Source organism: Panthera pardus, unplaced genomic scaffold, assembly GCF_024362965.1.
Source record: "Panthera pardus isolate Hobbes unplaced genomic scaffold, ASM2436296v1 HiC_scaffold_1, whole genome shotgun sequence".
Taxonomy (NCBI): Eukaryota; Metazoa; Chordata; class Mammalia; order Carnivora; family Felidae; genus Panthera; species Panthera pardus.
Window position 1 is genome coordinate 5,096,997 of NW_026526654.1, and position 16,658 is coordinate 5,113,654.

The 16,658-nt window shown below is 35.7% G+C and overlaps 1 protein-coding gene across 1 annotated transcript; it reads left to right on the forward strand.

Annotated features, from left to right (window-relative positions):
• The first annotated feature begins 7,936 nt into the window (after nucleotides 1-7,936).
• LOC109257122 (olfactory receptor 6M1-like) lies at nucleotides 7,937-8,896 on the forward strand. The gene has a single exon (XM_019433093.2). The coding sequence runs from the start codon at nucleotides 7,937-7,939 to the stop codon at nucleotides 8,894-8,896; it is 960 nt and encodes a 319-aa protein (XP_019288638.2).
• Nucleotides 8,897-16,658: the final 7,762 nt, after the last annotated feature.

Consider the following 16,658-nt stretch of genomic DNA (forward strand, 5'->3'; position numbering starts at 1 on the left):
AACAATTGACTCCTTTGAGGAGCCTTAGGAACTTAATGAGTGTCATGGAGTAAGTGAAGAAATGAATGAATGAATTTTTCTCCCAAAGAGGGAGTAGCGGCTCTTGGTTCTTCCTGTTACCTTCCACCACCAGTGCGGGATCATAACACATCTTAGATAGGAGGAATGTGGAAACCATCTGGGCCTCTCCATTGACTGTGGATAAACTGAGGCAAGGGTGTAAATGACAGGGAGGAAGCAAATGCCTCTTGTATGCCTCACCAGAACCTTGTCCCTGACAAATCCTGCCCAAGGGGTCATCCAGGGAGAAGGATGTGACTTAGACTTCTCAGGAGCACCTCTGAGAAGAGTCTAAGGGTCAAAGTATTGGTGGATTCTGATATCCTGTCTTGCTCCATGTCAATTATAAAGCACACAAAAGAAAAAGTCAAGTGAGTGGTAAAGTTCTCACACAAGCTAGGTGTCTTTTTTTCTTTTCTAGCAACAAATCCTAGAGCCCAGCACATGTATCCATCCAAATACACTCCCTGCAAGCAAACGCTGGACAGAAGAATATATGTCTCCAAAAGAAAGCAAGCTTTTGTGGTTAGTTAGAAACTTATTTGGGGGATGCTTGTGTGGCTCAGTGGGTTAAGCCTCAGACTCTTGATTTTGGCTCAGGTCATGATCTCATGGTTCGTGAGTTTCAGTGTCTCTGCAGGCCCTGTGCTGACAGTATGGAACCTGCTTGGAATTCTCTCTCTCTCTCTCTCTCTCTCTCTCTCTCCCTCCCTCTGAGTGAAAGCTTTCCTTTGTTGGAAAAATTTTGCCTACTGCTTTTATATCCTTACTCATTATTTATGTGTTCAACTTTTCTATTTCTTCAAGATTAAGTGTTGTTGGCTGCATATTTCTAGGATTCTATAAATTTTTGTATCCAAATTTGTGCATAATTGTTCATACTAATCTCTTATGATCCTTTTTATTGTAATTGTGAATGCAAATGCAGGAGGAGAAGAGGAGGGCATGGAAAGAAACTTAATCAACTGATGTCTGCAAACACAAAAATCCATGGGGAAAAAATCACAGCCTCAACATGTATAGAGTGTCTGTGGTGGCTGTGTTGACCATTGGTATCCTCATCAGCAGAAGCTTTTGGGGTATACTGCCTGGGATCCATGACAAGTGCATCAGTAATGAAAGCTTGGCATGAGAATCTGCAGTATCTACAAGGGCTACTGAGGTCCTTAGTGGGGAAGGCTGCTAGGGTCATATACAGAGCAGACCACTGGCAACCAGTTGCTCCCACTGCATGACTGATACTGGTAACCCCTGCTCTTTTTCCTTTTTTCTATTCACTTCTAGATGTCTCAGCTTTTCTAGTCTCTCCATGATTGAAACTGACATGAGTAATTCCCGGAGTTCCCTGAAAGGCTGGAGAATATGATCATTTTTTCCCTCCTGCTTTCAAGAAGTTTCCTCTTGGCACTGAACAGTACTGGCTTGGAGTATAGGAAGATGCTGGCAAAATAAAACTTCCTCCTACAATTTCTCTGCAGTTTTTCTCAAGGTTTTTGTTTGTTTGTTTTTTTATTCATTCTACTGTATTGCTGAAGTTTTTTGAGTGGACTCCTGAGCTTTCTTAGAACCACTTTTATTTGTGGATGGCTACCTGAGTGTTGATATTTATGAGGGAATGGAGACCATAATCTCTTATTCTGCCATCTTTCTGATATAATTGCCAGAATGAATGATTTAATTGATGAAATGCTGTTTTTTTCAGTTTTTTTTTTTTTTAATTATAGTTGGTTGATGTATAGTGTAACATTGGAGTCAGGGGTAGAATTTAGTGATTGATCGCTTACATACAACATCCAGTGCTCATCACAAATGCCCTCCTTAATACCCATCTCCCATCTAGCCCATCACCCACCAACTTCCCTCCAACAACCCTCAGTTTGTTTTCTATAGTTAAGAGTTGTGTTTTTCTTTTTTAATTTATTGTCAAATTGGTTTCCATACAACACCCAGTTTCTTCTATGGTTTGCTTCTCTCTCTCCCCACCCACATCTCATCTGTTTTCTTTCTCAAAGTCCACATATGAGGGTGAAATCATATGGTATTTATCTTTCTCTGACTTATTTCACTCAGCATAATACAGTTTAGCTCTGCCAAAGTCATTGCAAATGGTAAGATTTTATATCTCTGTTCATTAGTATGGACATTTTGGCTCTTTCCATAATTTGGCTATAGTCAATGACGTTGCTATAATCCTTGAGGCATATGTACCCTTTGAATCTGTATTTTTGTATCTTTTGGGTGAATACCTAGCACTGAAATTGCTGGGTCATAGGATAGTTATTTTTTTTAACTTTTTGAGAAAACTTCATACTGTTTTCCAGAATGGCTGCACCAGTTTGTATTCCCGCCAACAGTGTTAAGAGGGTTCCCCTTACTCTGCATCCTCGCCAACATTTGTTGTTTCTCTGCTGTTAATTTTAGCCATTATGACAGATGTGAGGTGGTATCTCATCATAGTTTTGATTTGTATTTCCCTGATGGTGAGTGATGTTGAACATCTTTTCATATGTCTGTTAGCCAGCTGTATATCTTCTATGGAAAATGTCTATCCATGTCTTCTGCCTATTTTAACTAGATTATTTGTTTTTTGGTGTGAAAAGTTGTTCTTATAATTTCAAACTGTTTGCTACTACTCACAATCATACTGAATATGAATGCATAACTAGGTATCTTCAACACAATGAAAATGAAACACAGATAAAAATCCTTTCTCCATTTTTCTCTCTCTGTTTTCTAGTTACTAAATTCTGTTAGTTTATAGTTTTCATTCACATCCTAATTACTAAAGTGTAATCGTAAGGATTTTATGCATTTAAACACTTTTCAGTATCTTCTAGGGGAATTCCTTTTTTAATCAATACTTCTTTAGGTCTACTGTAGAAATGGTAAGTGATGACATCATACTTGCATATTTCTCAAACTTCCCAATATTTTACACATTTATGACATTGATACTTTGAAAAGATTTTCTTTATATTTTTTATATCAAACACAATTTTTCTTCCTCTGAAGTCTCTCATCTCCTCTGCCACCTTCTCCACTTAATCTAGTTTTTGTCCATAAATTTAAATACCTTGAACTCTGGCCCTTCTAGGTGACATAAATTCCAAATGTATTTATTCTCTTAAATATATTAGGTACACACTTGGCTTTTCCTTAAACACCCAAAACTGCAATAGTGTTAGGTTTCTTTCCCCAATATACTATTTTTCTCACATCATTCACCCATATATTCATTAATCCATTTATATTATCTTTACTGAGGTGACTTTGCAGAAAATAGGCTTAATATTTTAGATGCAACATTAATAGCACAAACATAGTTTCAGGTGTCATTACTATTTAGGTTATTTGGGGAAACTGATATTACAAAGTAGTGCAAAAATTTATGACTTTACCAATACAATAAAAGAATAATGGATTCACACATAGACTACTGTAACTAAGAATCTGGTTATGTCTATAGAAGAAATGATTTATTCAGATAGTGTAAGGCTTTAAACTGGTAAATGTGGTAGAATGTGGTGAGGAAATTCCAAGCAAAGAGAAAGTAGATGTGTTAACTATAACTTAAAATATATAAAGATATATAAAGAACTAAACAACTTCCAACAGAGGTGGTGAGGGAAATGAAGCAGAAAACAATGGCCTAGAAGGGAAAGAAAAATACTATGAAAGGCTACCAAAAGTATATAATTCATCCTAGAGACTAAAATTAAGCCAATTATTTGAGAATAGATTATTGAACACCCAAAACAAGAACAGGTTACCCTGGGTTTTTATCTGAGTTAGCATATGTCTGTATGAATAGAAACCATAGGTCTATTAATTAGGCAATTTATATGTATAGCTTCTCTTTCTATATATAACCAGATATTTCTTTTATCTGTATGAAAGTTAACTTGTCATAATAGAATATGTTAGAGAAAAATTATTCAAACATTTCTTAAAAAATATAAAAGTATATTTTCTTTACCAAATATGCAAAAAAACCCCAAATTAACATATTTGTAAAAATGGTTTTCTACACGTTTCTGTCTTTCTAAATTATAAACTTCTGATTGTAGGCATCCTATATTAAGTCTCAGTAACTCAGAATATGCATAAGTACTCAATAAGTTTCAGTAACTTACCTTAAAATAATAATTTTAATGTAGAAATTCAAAATTTAAAGCATTTTATCACTTTATTTTTTTTATTTAATTTTTATTTTTTTTTAACGTTTATTTATTTTTGAGACAGAGAGAGACAGAGCATGAATGGGGGAGGGCCAAAGAGAGAGGGAGACAGAGAATCTGAAACAGGCTCCAGGCTCCGAGCTGTCAGCACAGAGCCCGACACGGGGCTCGAACTCATGGGCGGCGAGATCATGACCTGAGCCGAAGTCGGACGCTTAACCGACTGAGCCACCCAGGCGCCCCCATTTTATCACTTTATATGATTTGTCTTTATTAATCATATAAAATAAATACCAAAAATGAGAGTAATAATATCACCTTTCTCACATTATTTTTTTTTAAAAGCAAGAGAGAAAATTTACAGAAAAATGTTAACAGAGTGCTTAGCACATAAGTATTAAAAAATATAAATCCTCATGCAATTATGGTAATGACATTAAAAATGACATCTTGGGAGTGCCTGGGTGGTTCAGTCTGTTAAGCGTATGACTTTATCTCAGGTCATGATCTCACTATTCATGAATTTTACCTGTTGTCAGGCTCTGTGCTGACAGCTCAGAGCCTGGAGCCTGCTTTGGATTCTGTGTCTCCCTCTCTCTTTGCCCATCTCCCACTTTCTCTCTCTCTCTCAAAAATAAATACACGTCAAAAAAAGACAATTTGATCCTAACTCAATAACAATAAATTACTTTGTACACTTTTATTTTTTAATGTTTATTCATTTATTTTAAGAGAAAGAGAGAGAGAGAGTGTGCACCTGGGCAGGCAGGTGAGGGAGGGGCAGAGTGGGAGAGGCAGACCAAAGAGAGGGACAAAGAACCTCAAGGAAGATCTGTGCTAGGAACTTGACACGACAGTCTCACAAACCATGAGATCATAACCTCGGCCTAAATCAAAAGTCAGATTCTTAACCGACTGAACCAACCAGGCTCCCCAATTTACACTGGACACTTTTAATAATTGATTATAGTCTGAAACGCATCTATAGAAGTTGCTATTTCCTTTTCTGGTGTGGGGTACATAATTTATGGGAGTTGTTTTTTTCACTTGTTAAACTTGGGAAACTTTTACTTCTTGTTTAATGATAGTTGTTTTAATAATTTTTTCCCCTGTAGACCACTTATCCTGGACGCCCTGCCTCCAGGGAAGAAGTAATGATGAACTCAGATTTAAATCCTCTTTCCAAATTGCAATGACTTAGGGATATGATCTTAGAAATTTCATAGTCTTGATTGTCTTTCCTAAAAGGCAAGGGGAGAAGACCCATAACTCCCAGACAAAGCTATAATAAACTATTCTTTAGTCATGACTGTATTCTTCCCTCTTTTGTTTCCCAAACTTCTGAGACTGTCAGGAAAAAAGCAACAAAAACAACTACTAATCCATAGAAATGATTCCAACTATGGATCTCATCCAAACCATGCATCTGTATGAAGGGGGACACTTTGTTCAGTTTTGAAAAGATGAGCATAAACATTAATACAAACTCTGAAGCATACTTCAGCAGGTAAGTAGAAATCTTACAACACAGTTGACACTTGGACTACTGTAAACAATTTTGTCTTATGATATTTTAATGGTATTTTCTCTTCTCTAGCTTGCTTTATTTTAAGAATACAGTGTACAATATGTACACCATACAGAACATGTTAATTGACTATTTATGTTATCAGCAAGGCTTCCTGTCAAGAGTAGGCTATTATCAATTGGCTTTTTAGGTAGTCAAAAATTATATACAAAAATTATATATTGTCATATTGGCTAACATACAGTGTATAGAGTGTCCTCTTGGTTTTGGGGGTAGATTCTCATGATTCATCACTTACATACAACACCTAGTGCCCATTCCAAAAAGTGCCCTCCTCAATGCCCATCACCCATTTCTCCTCCCTCCCACCCCTCCCCCCATCAACCCTCAGTTTGTTATATGTATTGAAGAGTCTCTTATGGTTTGCCTCCCTCCCTCTCCATTTGTAACTATTTTTTTCCCCTTTCTTTCCAAATCCTGCCTCTTGCAGCAACGTGGTTGGAACTGGAGGGTATTATGTTAAGTGAAATAAGTCAGTCAGATATTATATATTTTCACTCATATGTGGAACTTGAGAAACTGAAACCACCTTTTTATTTAAGTACAGAAAGAGTATCGCCCAGTAATACCCTTTAATCCAAAATCATCTTTCCCTTCTCCAAAGGTATAACATTTTTTTATTTGCCATGATAATAGGCCAAAAGCCTGATTAAAACTCTTCACACAATGTCACCATATTCAACATTTTATGTCTTGATAATTTATTTATTAAAATTCTGAAAGATTATTTTAAGGAATCACAGAGGAAACACCAACGTTGTTCCAAAATAATTGCCTTTAACATTTTCAGTTCTAATTTCATATGTCAGAAATTCATTAGTGTCCCTCGTCCATTAAATGTATGATAATGAAATGAATGAAAGAAGGAATAAATATTTTGATCCTTCTTAAGGATCAACAAACTTAAGTCAGAAGGCCCAGAATATTGTCTCACTTCTACCAGTGAATGTCTATAACTGACAAATTTTAACTCAACTTGCCAAGCCTCACCCACCAATCTACATACAAAAATTAATAATTAAATGTCACTCGTTTTAAAATTATCTCTCAAACATCACCAAATATCAAACTTTTATGTACATTATAATATGGGATATGAAATATCTCTTTGCACTTATCCTGTGCTTTTTGTTTTCAATCACCTAGATATAGGGTGCAATATACATATTCCCAAATAATCAGCTTTAGTGAGTAAGTAAAAAGTCCCTTCTCTGCACTGTGTCCTGTTTGTATGTATATTTATGGTCCAGAAATTCTAGCATGAAGTAAGCTATCTTTTGTAGAATCCACTTTTCTCAGCTAGTCAAAATTCAGATGTTTAATATTTCCAAACTGCTTGTTAAGCATATGGTTTCTCTTCCTGAATGCCAAGATAAATAGTAAATTGTGATAAATTGAGTCATATTTCAGCCTTTCCCTTATCCTTGTAAGACCTGTGATAATCTCTCTTACTCTGGAGCCTGCTATCTTACAAAGATTAGCTAAAGTTGATTTCATATTGTTAGAAACTGATTTGATCATGCAGAGGTTGGAGCCAGTGAGCAGGAGTCATGAACATTTTTTAAAATATTTCTATTATGTAATTGTGTTCAGTTATTTTTAAATTATTTCATTCCACCTATGAAAGACCACACAGCTCAAAAATGTGTTCTTTTACATGAAAAAAAAATATAGAATTAAATTTTACTGCAACTCTGTTACCACCTCAAAAAACACCATTATATCCTTAATGTATTAAGGACACAATAAGAGATCTATCTTAAAGGGAGATATCTAAGAGTCTGTTTCACATTACTTGAATCCACTGTTAGCTTCCCTACACTTAAAGGAGTCTCCAACATTTTCCCAAAGCATAATTGTTACAATCTTAATGTGGAATTGATTCTGCTGTAATAAGTGAAAGATTTAAGTAAGCACTTAAATCTTGTAGAATTTGTCTCAGTAGATATTTATACATTGAAAATAAAATTATCTGTGTGCATTAATCCCTCCTTGGCAACAACAATAACAGCAAAGAGTTAATGAATACTGACAGGGCACATTCAGGGATAAGATGCAAATATTAATTATTCAAGAACTTTCTATTATTCCAGGTTAAACTGGGTACGTTATGGATTATAGAAACAAGACCACAGTCACTGAGTTTATTCTTCTGGGGTTTCAGAATGAGAAGGAAGTAGAAATTCTTCTTTTTTCTGCATTCTTGCTCATGTATATGACGTCTCTGATTGGCAACACCATGATCATCCTTTTGGTGTGTGGTGACTATCGTCTGCATTCACCCATGTATTTCTTTGTAGCCAATCTTTCCTTCCTTGAAGTTGCCATCACCTCCACAGTGGTGCCTAAGATGCTAGCAAACACATTTTCCCTCACCAAGGCAATATCCTTCGTAGGATGTCTCACGCAATCTTTCTTTTACTTCCTCTTGGGATCCACGGAATTCTTCATCCTGGTCGTCATGTCATTTGATCGATACATTGCCATCTGCAACCCATTGAGGTATGCCATCATCATGAACAAACAGACATGCATATTGTTGCTTCTGGGATCCTATTTAGGTGCATTTTTGTCAATTTTAGCACCATCAATCTTAACTGCTCCTCTGCCCTTTTGTGGACCAAATATTATCAATCACTTCTTTTGTGACAGTGGCCCTGTGCTAAAGCTGGTCTGTGCAGATATCGCTCTGGCTGAGCTGGTTGACTTTATCTCCTCTGCTGTGTTGCTCTTGGGCTCCTTGCTCTTCACAGGAGTGTCTTACATGTACATTATTATTACTATCCTTAGAATTCCTTCTGTCCAGGGACGGCAGAAAGCTTTCTCCACTTGTGTTTCACACATCACTGTTGTGACACTTTATTATGGAAGCTCCATCTTTATTTACGTCCGCCCAAAAAAGGGTGATGTGATGGATGTTAACAAATTTGCCACAGTGCTGAACACCATTGTAACGCCGATGTTGAACCCTTTCATCTACAGCCTTCGAAATAAAAAAGTCAAAGAATCCCTGAAAGATGCCTCCAGTAAGTATATAAGTATGCTAATAAATTTGAAACCTCAACAATGATATTTTTATAGAATTTAATGATTCACATACTTGACAACAAAATCATTTATTTGATGTAATTATGTGAATATTTAAAATTTTACATAAGGGAGAAACATATGTGAACATATCTTTCTACATATCTATTCTACATATATTCTGAACCAATAGGTCCAGTATTCAAGTAGATTCTCAAAATCTTTGTAGATAATTAATAGAACCAAAAGTACATATAAACATTTCTGCATACATACATACATACATACATACATACACATATATACATTCTTAAAGCCGTCTTTTTTCTCCCCATTTTCCTGTTATTTCAATTATTCCAAAACCAAATTCCTGTATAACCTCCAGATTTGAAATCTGGATGGCTCTGATTGTGATAGATTCTCACCTTCTGTCAGGTGCCTGGGTGACTCAGTTATGAATCTGACTCTTGCTTTGGGCTCAGCTCATGATCTCATGGTTGATGGGATTAAGCCCTGAGTGGGGATCTTTGCTGACAGTGTGGAGCCTGCTTGGGATTTTCTCTCTTTGCACCTTCCCCACTAGTGCTCTCTCTCTCTCTCTCTCTCTCTCTCTCTCTCTCTCTCCAAATAAACGAAAAAATAAACATTAAAAAATTCTCACCTTATGTTACCAATTTATGATTTTTTTTCTTTATAGATATCAGTGTATATTTGAATTTAATACAAATAAATTCCCTTATTAAGGTGGTGAATTTATTTTGACTTGAGTTTTGATATATTACTTTTAAATTATATATGTCATTGGATAATTAAGTTTATTTTAAATGTTTATCTATGTTTGAGATGGAGGGTTGGAGGAAAGGCATAGAGAGAAAGCCTATCACTAAAGCACAAAGCCCAATATGGGACTTGAACCCAGGAACTATAAGATCATTACCTGAGATGAAATCAGATGCTTAACTAATGGAGCCAGATGGCCCAGATAATTAAGTTTTAAGTTACAGACAGATCTTCTCAGGCCTCTATTTAAGTTATAATCTGCAGCCATTATGCTCCTATTTCTATGCCACTGATGCTGGGGCAATAGAATTCACAAGAATTTAAAAGCCCCTGGTGAATAGGCAGAAGAGGGATAGCAAGCAGGAAACTATCAGAGGGGTTTATTTATTTTACTTTTCAGGATCATTGGAAATGAATCTATTCAAGTCAAGACCACATTTTTTTTTTTTACACAAGAGATCGTTATTTTTTTAACATGACCACAATTATTCAACTCTTATTTTATTTTTGTGTTTTCAATTTTTTATTCATGTTCCTGTTAGTTAATATACAGTGTGATATTAGTTTCAGGAGTAGAATTTAATTATTCATCAGTTATATACAACATCCACTGTTCATCACAAGTGCCCTCCTTAATAAGCATCACCCATTTATTTAACCCATCTTCCCACCCACCTGCCCTCCACTCTCAGTTTCTTCTCTATAGTTAAGAGTCTGTTGCATGGTTTGCCTGTCTCAGTTTTTCTTCCTATATTCATTTGATTTTTTTCTTAAATCCCACATATGATTGAAATAATATAATATTTGTGTTTCTCTTAATGATTTATTTCATTTAGCATAGTATTCACTAGCTCAATCAATGTTGGAAATGGAAAGATTTTTAATGGCTTTCATTAAGCCATTCTTTTTAATGGCTGAGCAATATTCCATTATATATATATTATATATATATATATATATATATATATATATATATATATAATATATATAATATCTTTTTTTATCCATTCATCAATGGACACTTGGGCTGTTTTCATAGTTAATACTGCTAGAAACATGGAGTACATGTATCTCCTTGAATTAGTATTTTTGTATTCTTTGGGTAAATACCTAGTAGTGGAATTATGGGATCATAGGGTAGTTCTATTTTTAGAGGAAACTCCATACTATTCTCCAGAGTGGCTACATCAGTTTGCATTCCCTCAAACACTGGGTTCTCCTTTTTCTGCATCCTCCCCAACATCTGTTATTTTCAGTTTTGTTAATTTAGCCATTCTGACAAGTGTGAGGTGGTATCTCATTGTAGTTTCATTTGTATTTCTCTGATGATGATGTTTTCATGTACCTGGTAGCCATCTATATGTCTGCTTTGGGGAAAAAAAAAATGTCTGTTCATGTCTTCTGCTCATTTCTTAACTGGGTTATTTGTTTTGGGGGTGTTGAGTTTTATAAATTCTTTATATATTTTGGATACTATCCCTTTATCTGATATGTCATTTGCAAATATCTTCTCCCATTCCATTAGTTGCCTTTTAGTTTTGTTGATTGTTTCCATTGCTGTGCAGAAGTAATTTTTATCTTGATGAAGTCCCAACAGTTCATTTTTGCTTTTGTTTCCCTTGCCTCAGAAGACATATCTAATAAGAAGTGGCTAAGGCTATGTCAAAGAGATTACTACTTGTGTTCTCTAGCATTGAAAATGTTTCCTGTCCCACATTTAGGTATTTCATCCATTTTGAATTTATTTTTGTGTACAGTGTAAGGAAGTAGTCCAGTTTCATTCTTTTACACAATGAGATCTTTCCTAAAGTGTAATAGGGACTTGAAACTTTCATGATAACAGGGAGATTACATTTGAATAAGCAGTCAAAATATCTTAATTAAATATGAAGAAATAGGTAAAAGTACTCATTTGAATATAAATGAAGATCCATTCCTGTTACATGACTTATTTATTTCAAAATAGCTAGCCTGTCTCTCATTTTAAATATATTTTACCTTTTTTTTTTCTTTTTTGAGAGAGAGAGAGAGAGAGAGGTGGGGAGAGACAGACATGGAATCTGAAGTAGGCTCCAGGCTCGAGCAGTCAGCACAGAACTCAATGTGGGACTTGAACCCACGAAGCATTAGATTATGACTGAGCCAAAGTTGGCTACTTAAATGACTGAACCAAATAGGTGCCCCTAGCTAAAGTGTTTCTTGTAAGAAATATGTGATTTTAAAAGAACATTGTTGCATGGAATAATTTTATTAAAGTATATACTTTATGAAGATATCCCATCTTTGTCTGATCTAATAAGGGTGTATCAATGTTTTCTATATGCCTCAGTAGTTGGGATACAAATGAAGATGTAAAGCTCTGGAGTCATCTGCATTTAATTAGCCATTCATTTCAAGATCATTTTTAACCTATGAATTCTGATTTCCAACTATTGAATTCATCACATCCCCTTTCCCCATATATCTTTGACTACACATCTTGACTGTCAGTAAATTAATAGTAGTAATCTTTTCAATGTGTGTGTCTCTTCTCAGAACACTATCATTTCTGTTTAGACTCCCAGGACATTTCTGGAACCATACATTGTGCTTGAGGCACTACTGGCTACTGGAGGAAGCTGTAGATTGGTTCTTTCAAAAATAACCATTAATAATATTATTTTTATTACCATGAATATAACCTGGAGATATAATTCAGACTTGTATGGGTTTGAGCATGAATTCTGAAGTAAAAACAGCTTTACAGTAATGGGGTGGCTTGCTGACCAGAAGAGGTACAGACTCCCTGGCAGTAATCTCCCCCATTATCCTCAATTACCCTAAAATAAGGCTCACTTCATCTTCTGTAAATAATTCACATCATTTGAATTCAGCATCAAATGTTGTAATCTATTATTTTAATATGTATCACAGTATTGAAATCAAGTGATGAATTATCTTTCCTAGAGGAAATGATATTTCTTAAGCACATATAATGACTTCCCCATTTATTTGTGTATCTCTATTGCTGAATAAGTATGTTTTACTTAGTCGCATATGAGACAAATCACACCAGAGAAAGGATTTTCATCTTTTATTATTTATTATTGTATTCTCAATATCTATAAAAGTGCCTGAGGGGGCACCTGAGTGGCTCAGTCAGTTAAGCGTCCGACTTCGGCCCAGGTCATGATTTCACATTTCATGAGTTTGAGCCCTGCATCGGGCTCTGTGCTGATGGCTCAGAGCCTGGAGCCTGCTTGGATTCTGTGTCTCCCTCTCTCTCTGTCCCTCCCCCACTCATGCTCTGTCTCTGTCTCCTTCAAAAATAAAAATGAAAAAAAAAATTAAAGTGCCTGAGAACTATTAGTTGTACATAAACATTAGTTGGATCAGCAAATAGATGAATAAAATAACTCTATATTGTCAATATACATTTCCAAATTAATAAAATGATCAAACACTAAGCAGGAAAGAGGTGTAAAGATGGTGGAGTAGCAAGAGGACCCAGAACTTGTCTCATCCCTCAAACACAGCTAGGTAAACATCAAACCATTTTGAACTACTAGGATTTTGATCTGAGGATTAACAGAACAATCTGCATAATTTCCTGCACAGAACCTGGCAGGTACATAATTTTGAGAATTAAACTGGGAGAGAGAAAAGCCCTGGTACCACCAAGGGGAGGGAGTTATTTTCATGAAGAGGAGGAAGATAGGGGTGGGGGGTGGAGAGCAGTGCAGTGTGTTTGTGCAAGAAAGCACTCTCCCTGAAAGCAGCTAAAGAGAAAGAGTGAAAATGTGCACAGGTATTCACACAAGGAAACTGTTACACAGAACCATTGATGGGGGGGGGGGGGGGAGGAGAAGGTTTCAATACTGCCAGTTATTTTATAATCAATGGAACTAAGAACCTGTGAAGTGTCAGAGGTCAGCCCCTGGTGGTGCTCCAGCAGGGAAGCAGTACAGAGCCTTGGGAACAGGCAGTGCAGTCTGAGGATCCCCTGAGTTGCATGGGGAGAAGGGTTCCACTGCTTGGAGTGCATTTGGTACAGGTGATCTGGCCTCTCCATAGATAAAAGAAAGTCAGTGTAGCCATACTTATATCAGACAAATGACATTAAAAAAAAACTGTAACAAGAGATGAAGAATGATATGTCATAATTAAGGGGTCTATCCATCAAGAAGATCCAATAATTGTAACTATTTATTCCCCTCCATCTTGGGAACAGCAAAATATATAAATCAGTTTATAACAAATATAAAGAAACCCACTGATAATAACACAATAATAGTAGGTGACATTGGGGCGCCTGGGTGGCTCAGTTGGTTGGGCGGCCAACTACAGCTTAGGTCATGATCTCACAGTCTGTAAGTTCGAACCTTGTATCAGGCTCTGTGCTGACAGCTCAGAGCCTGGAGCCTGCTTCTGATTCTATGTCTCCCTCTCTCTCTGCCCCTTCCCTGCTTGCTCTCTGTCTCTCTCTGTCTCTGTCTCTCTCTCTCAAAAGTAATAAATATTAAAAACATTAAAAAGAAAAAAGAAAAACAGCTTCAAAAAATAGTAGGTGACATTAATACTCCACTTACAACAAAGGACGGATTATCTAAGCAGAAGATCAACAGGAAGACAATGATTTTGAGACACACTGGACCAGATGGACTTAACAGATACATTCATAACATTCCATCATAAAGTAGCAGAATGTACATTCTTTTTGAATGCACATGGAACATTCCCCAGAATAGATCACACATGGGGTCACAAATCAGCCCTCAACAAGTATAAAAAGATTGAGAACATACTGTGCATATTTTCAGATCACAATGCTATGAACTTGAAGTTAACCTCAGGAAAAAAAATTGGAAAGTACTCAAATACATTGAGGTTAAAAAGCATCCTATTAAGGAATGAATGGACCAAGAAAAGTAAAGAAGAAAATAAAGTATGTATTTGTATACATGTAAGCAAATGAAAATGAAAATACAACAATGAATATCTTTGGCATACAGCAAAGGCAGTCCTAAGAGGGAACTGTATTGCAATTCAGTCCTACTTCAAGAAGTAAGAAAGGTCCCAATGCACAACCTAACCTTACAACTAGAGGAGCTAGAAAATGAAAAGCAAATAAACCCGGAAGCCAGCATAGAAAGGAAATAATAAAGATTAGACCAGAAATAAATTGTATAGAAACAAGCAAACTAAAAACAGTAAAACAGATCAATAATACTAAGAGCTGGTTCTGTGAAATAATTAACAAAATTGGGGTGCCTGGGTGGCCTAGTCAGTTAAGTGTCTGACTTTGACTCATGTCTTGATCTTACAGTTTGTGGGTTCGAGCCCAGCATTGGGCTCTGTACTGACAGATCAGACCCTGGAGACTGCTTCAGATTCTGTTTCCTTTTCTCTCTGCACTTGCACTCTGTCTCTCAGAAATAAATAAACATTTAAAAATTTAAAATAATAATAATAACAAACAGACTGATCAAAAAGAAAACAGAATGGACCCACATAGATAAAATCACAAATGAAAGAAGAGAGATTACAAGCAACATCAAAGAAATACCAAAAATTATAAGAGAATACTATGAATAATTATATGCCAAATACCTTGGCAATCTGGAGGAAATGGACAAATTCTTAGAAACTCCCAAACTACCAAAACTGAAACAGGAAGAAACAAAAAATTTTACAGACCCATAACCAGCAAATATTGAATCAGTGATCAAAAATCTCCTAACAAATAAGAGTCCTGGGCCAGAGGATTTCTCAGGGGAATTCTACCAAACATTTAAAGAACAGTTAATAGCTGTTCTTCTCAAACTGTTCCAAAAAATAGAAATAGAATAAAAACATCCAAACTTATTCTTCAAAGCCAACATTACCTTAATTCCAAAACCATACAAAGATCCCACTAAAAAGAATTACAGGCCAATATCGCTGATAAATCTGGATGCAAAATCCTCAACAAAACTAGCAAACTGAATCCAACAATACATTAAAAGATCACTCACCATGATCAAGTGGGGTTAATCCTGGGCCAAATAATAGGTTCAAAAATTGCAAATCAAGCAATGTAATACACCGCATTAATAAAAGAAAGGATAAGAACCATATGCTCCTCTCAATAGATACAGGAAAATTATTTGACAAAATAAAGCATCCATTCTTGATAAAACCCTCAACAAGGTAAGGTTACAGGAAACATACCTCAACATAATAAAGGCCATATATGAAAAAAAAAACATAGCTAATATCATCCTTAATGGGGAAAAACTGAGAGCCTTTCTCCTATGGTCGGGAAATAGCATGTCCACTTACACCATTACTATTTTACAGAGTATTGGAAGCTTTAGCCTCAGCAATCAGACAACAAAAAGAAATAAAACAAATTCAAATCAGTAAGGAAAAATAAAAACTTTCTATAATTGCAGATTACATGATACTTTATGTAGAAAACACAAAACTCTCCACCAAAAAAATTGCTAGAATAATTCATGAATTCAGTAAAGTCAGTGCATATAAAGTCAAGGTGCAGAAATGTGTTGCATTTCTATATATCAATAACAAAGCAGCAAAAAAGGAAATCAAGGAATGGATCCCATTTTCAATTGCAGCACAAACAATGAGATACTTAAGAATAAACATCACAAAAAAGGTAAGAGATATGTACTCTGAAAATATAGAACATTTATGAAAGAAATTGAAGAAGACACAAAAAAATGAAAAAAGAAAACAATATTCCATGCTTATGGATTGGAAGAACAAACATTGGTAAAATGTCTATACTACCAAAAGTAATCTACACATTAATGCAACTGTAAAATAATACCACCAGCATTTTTGCACAGCTAGACGAGACAATCCTAAAATTTATTTTTTAATATAAAATTTATTGTCAAATTTGTTTCCATACAACACCGAGTGTTCATCCCAACAGGTGCCCTCCTCAATGCCCATAACCCACTTTCCCCTCCCCCCGACCCCCCATCAACCCTCAGTTTATTCTCAGTTTTTAAGAGTCTCTTATGGTTTGGCTCCTTCCC

Excerpts from the sequence above, each read along its gene's own strand:
- LOC109257122 (XM_019433093.2), top strand. The coding sequence starts at position 7,937 with ATGGATTATAGAAACAAGACCACAGTCACTGAGTTTATTCTTCTGGGG.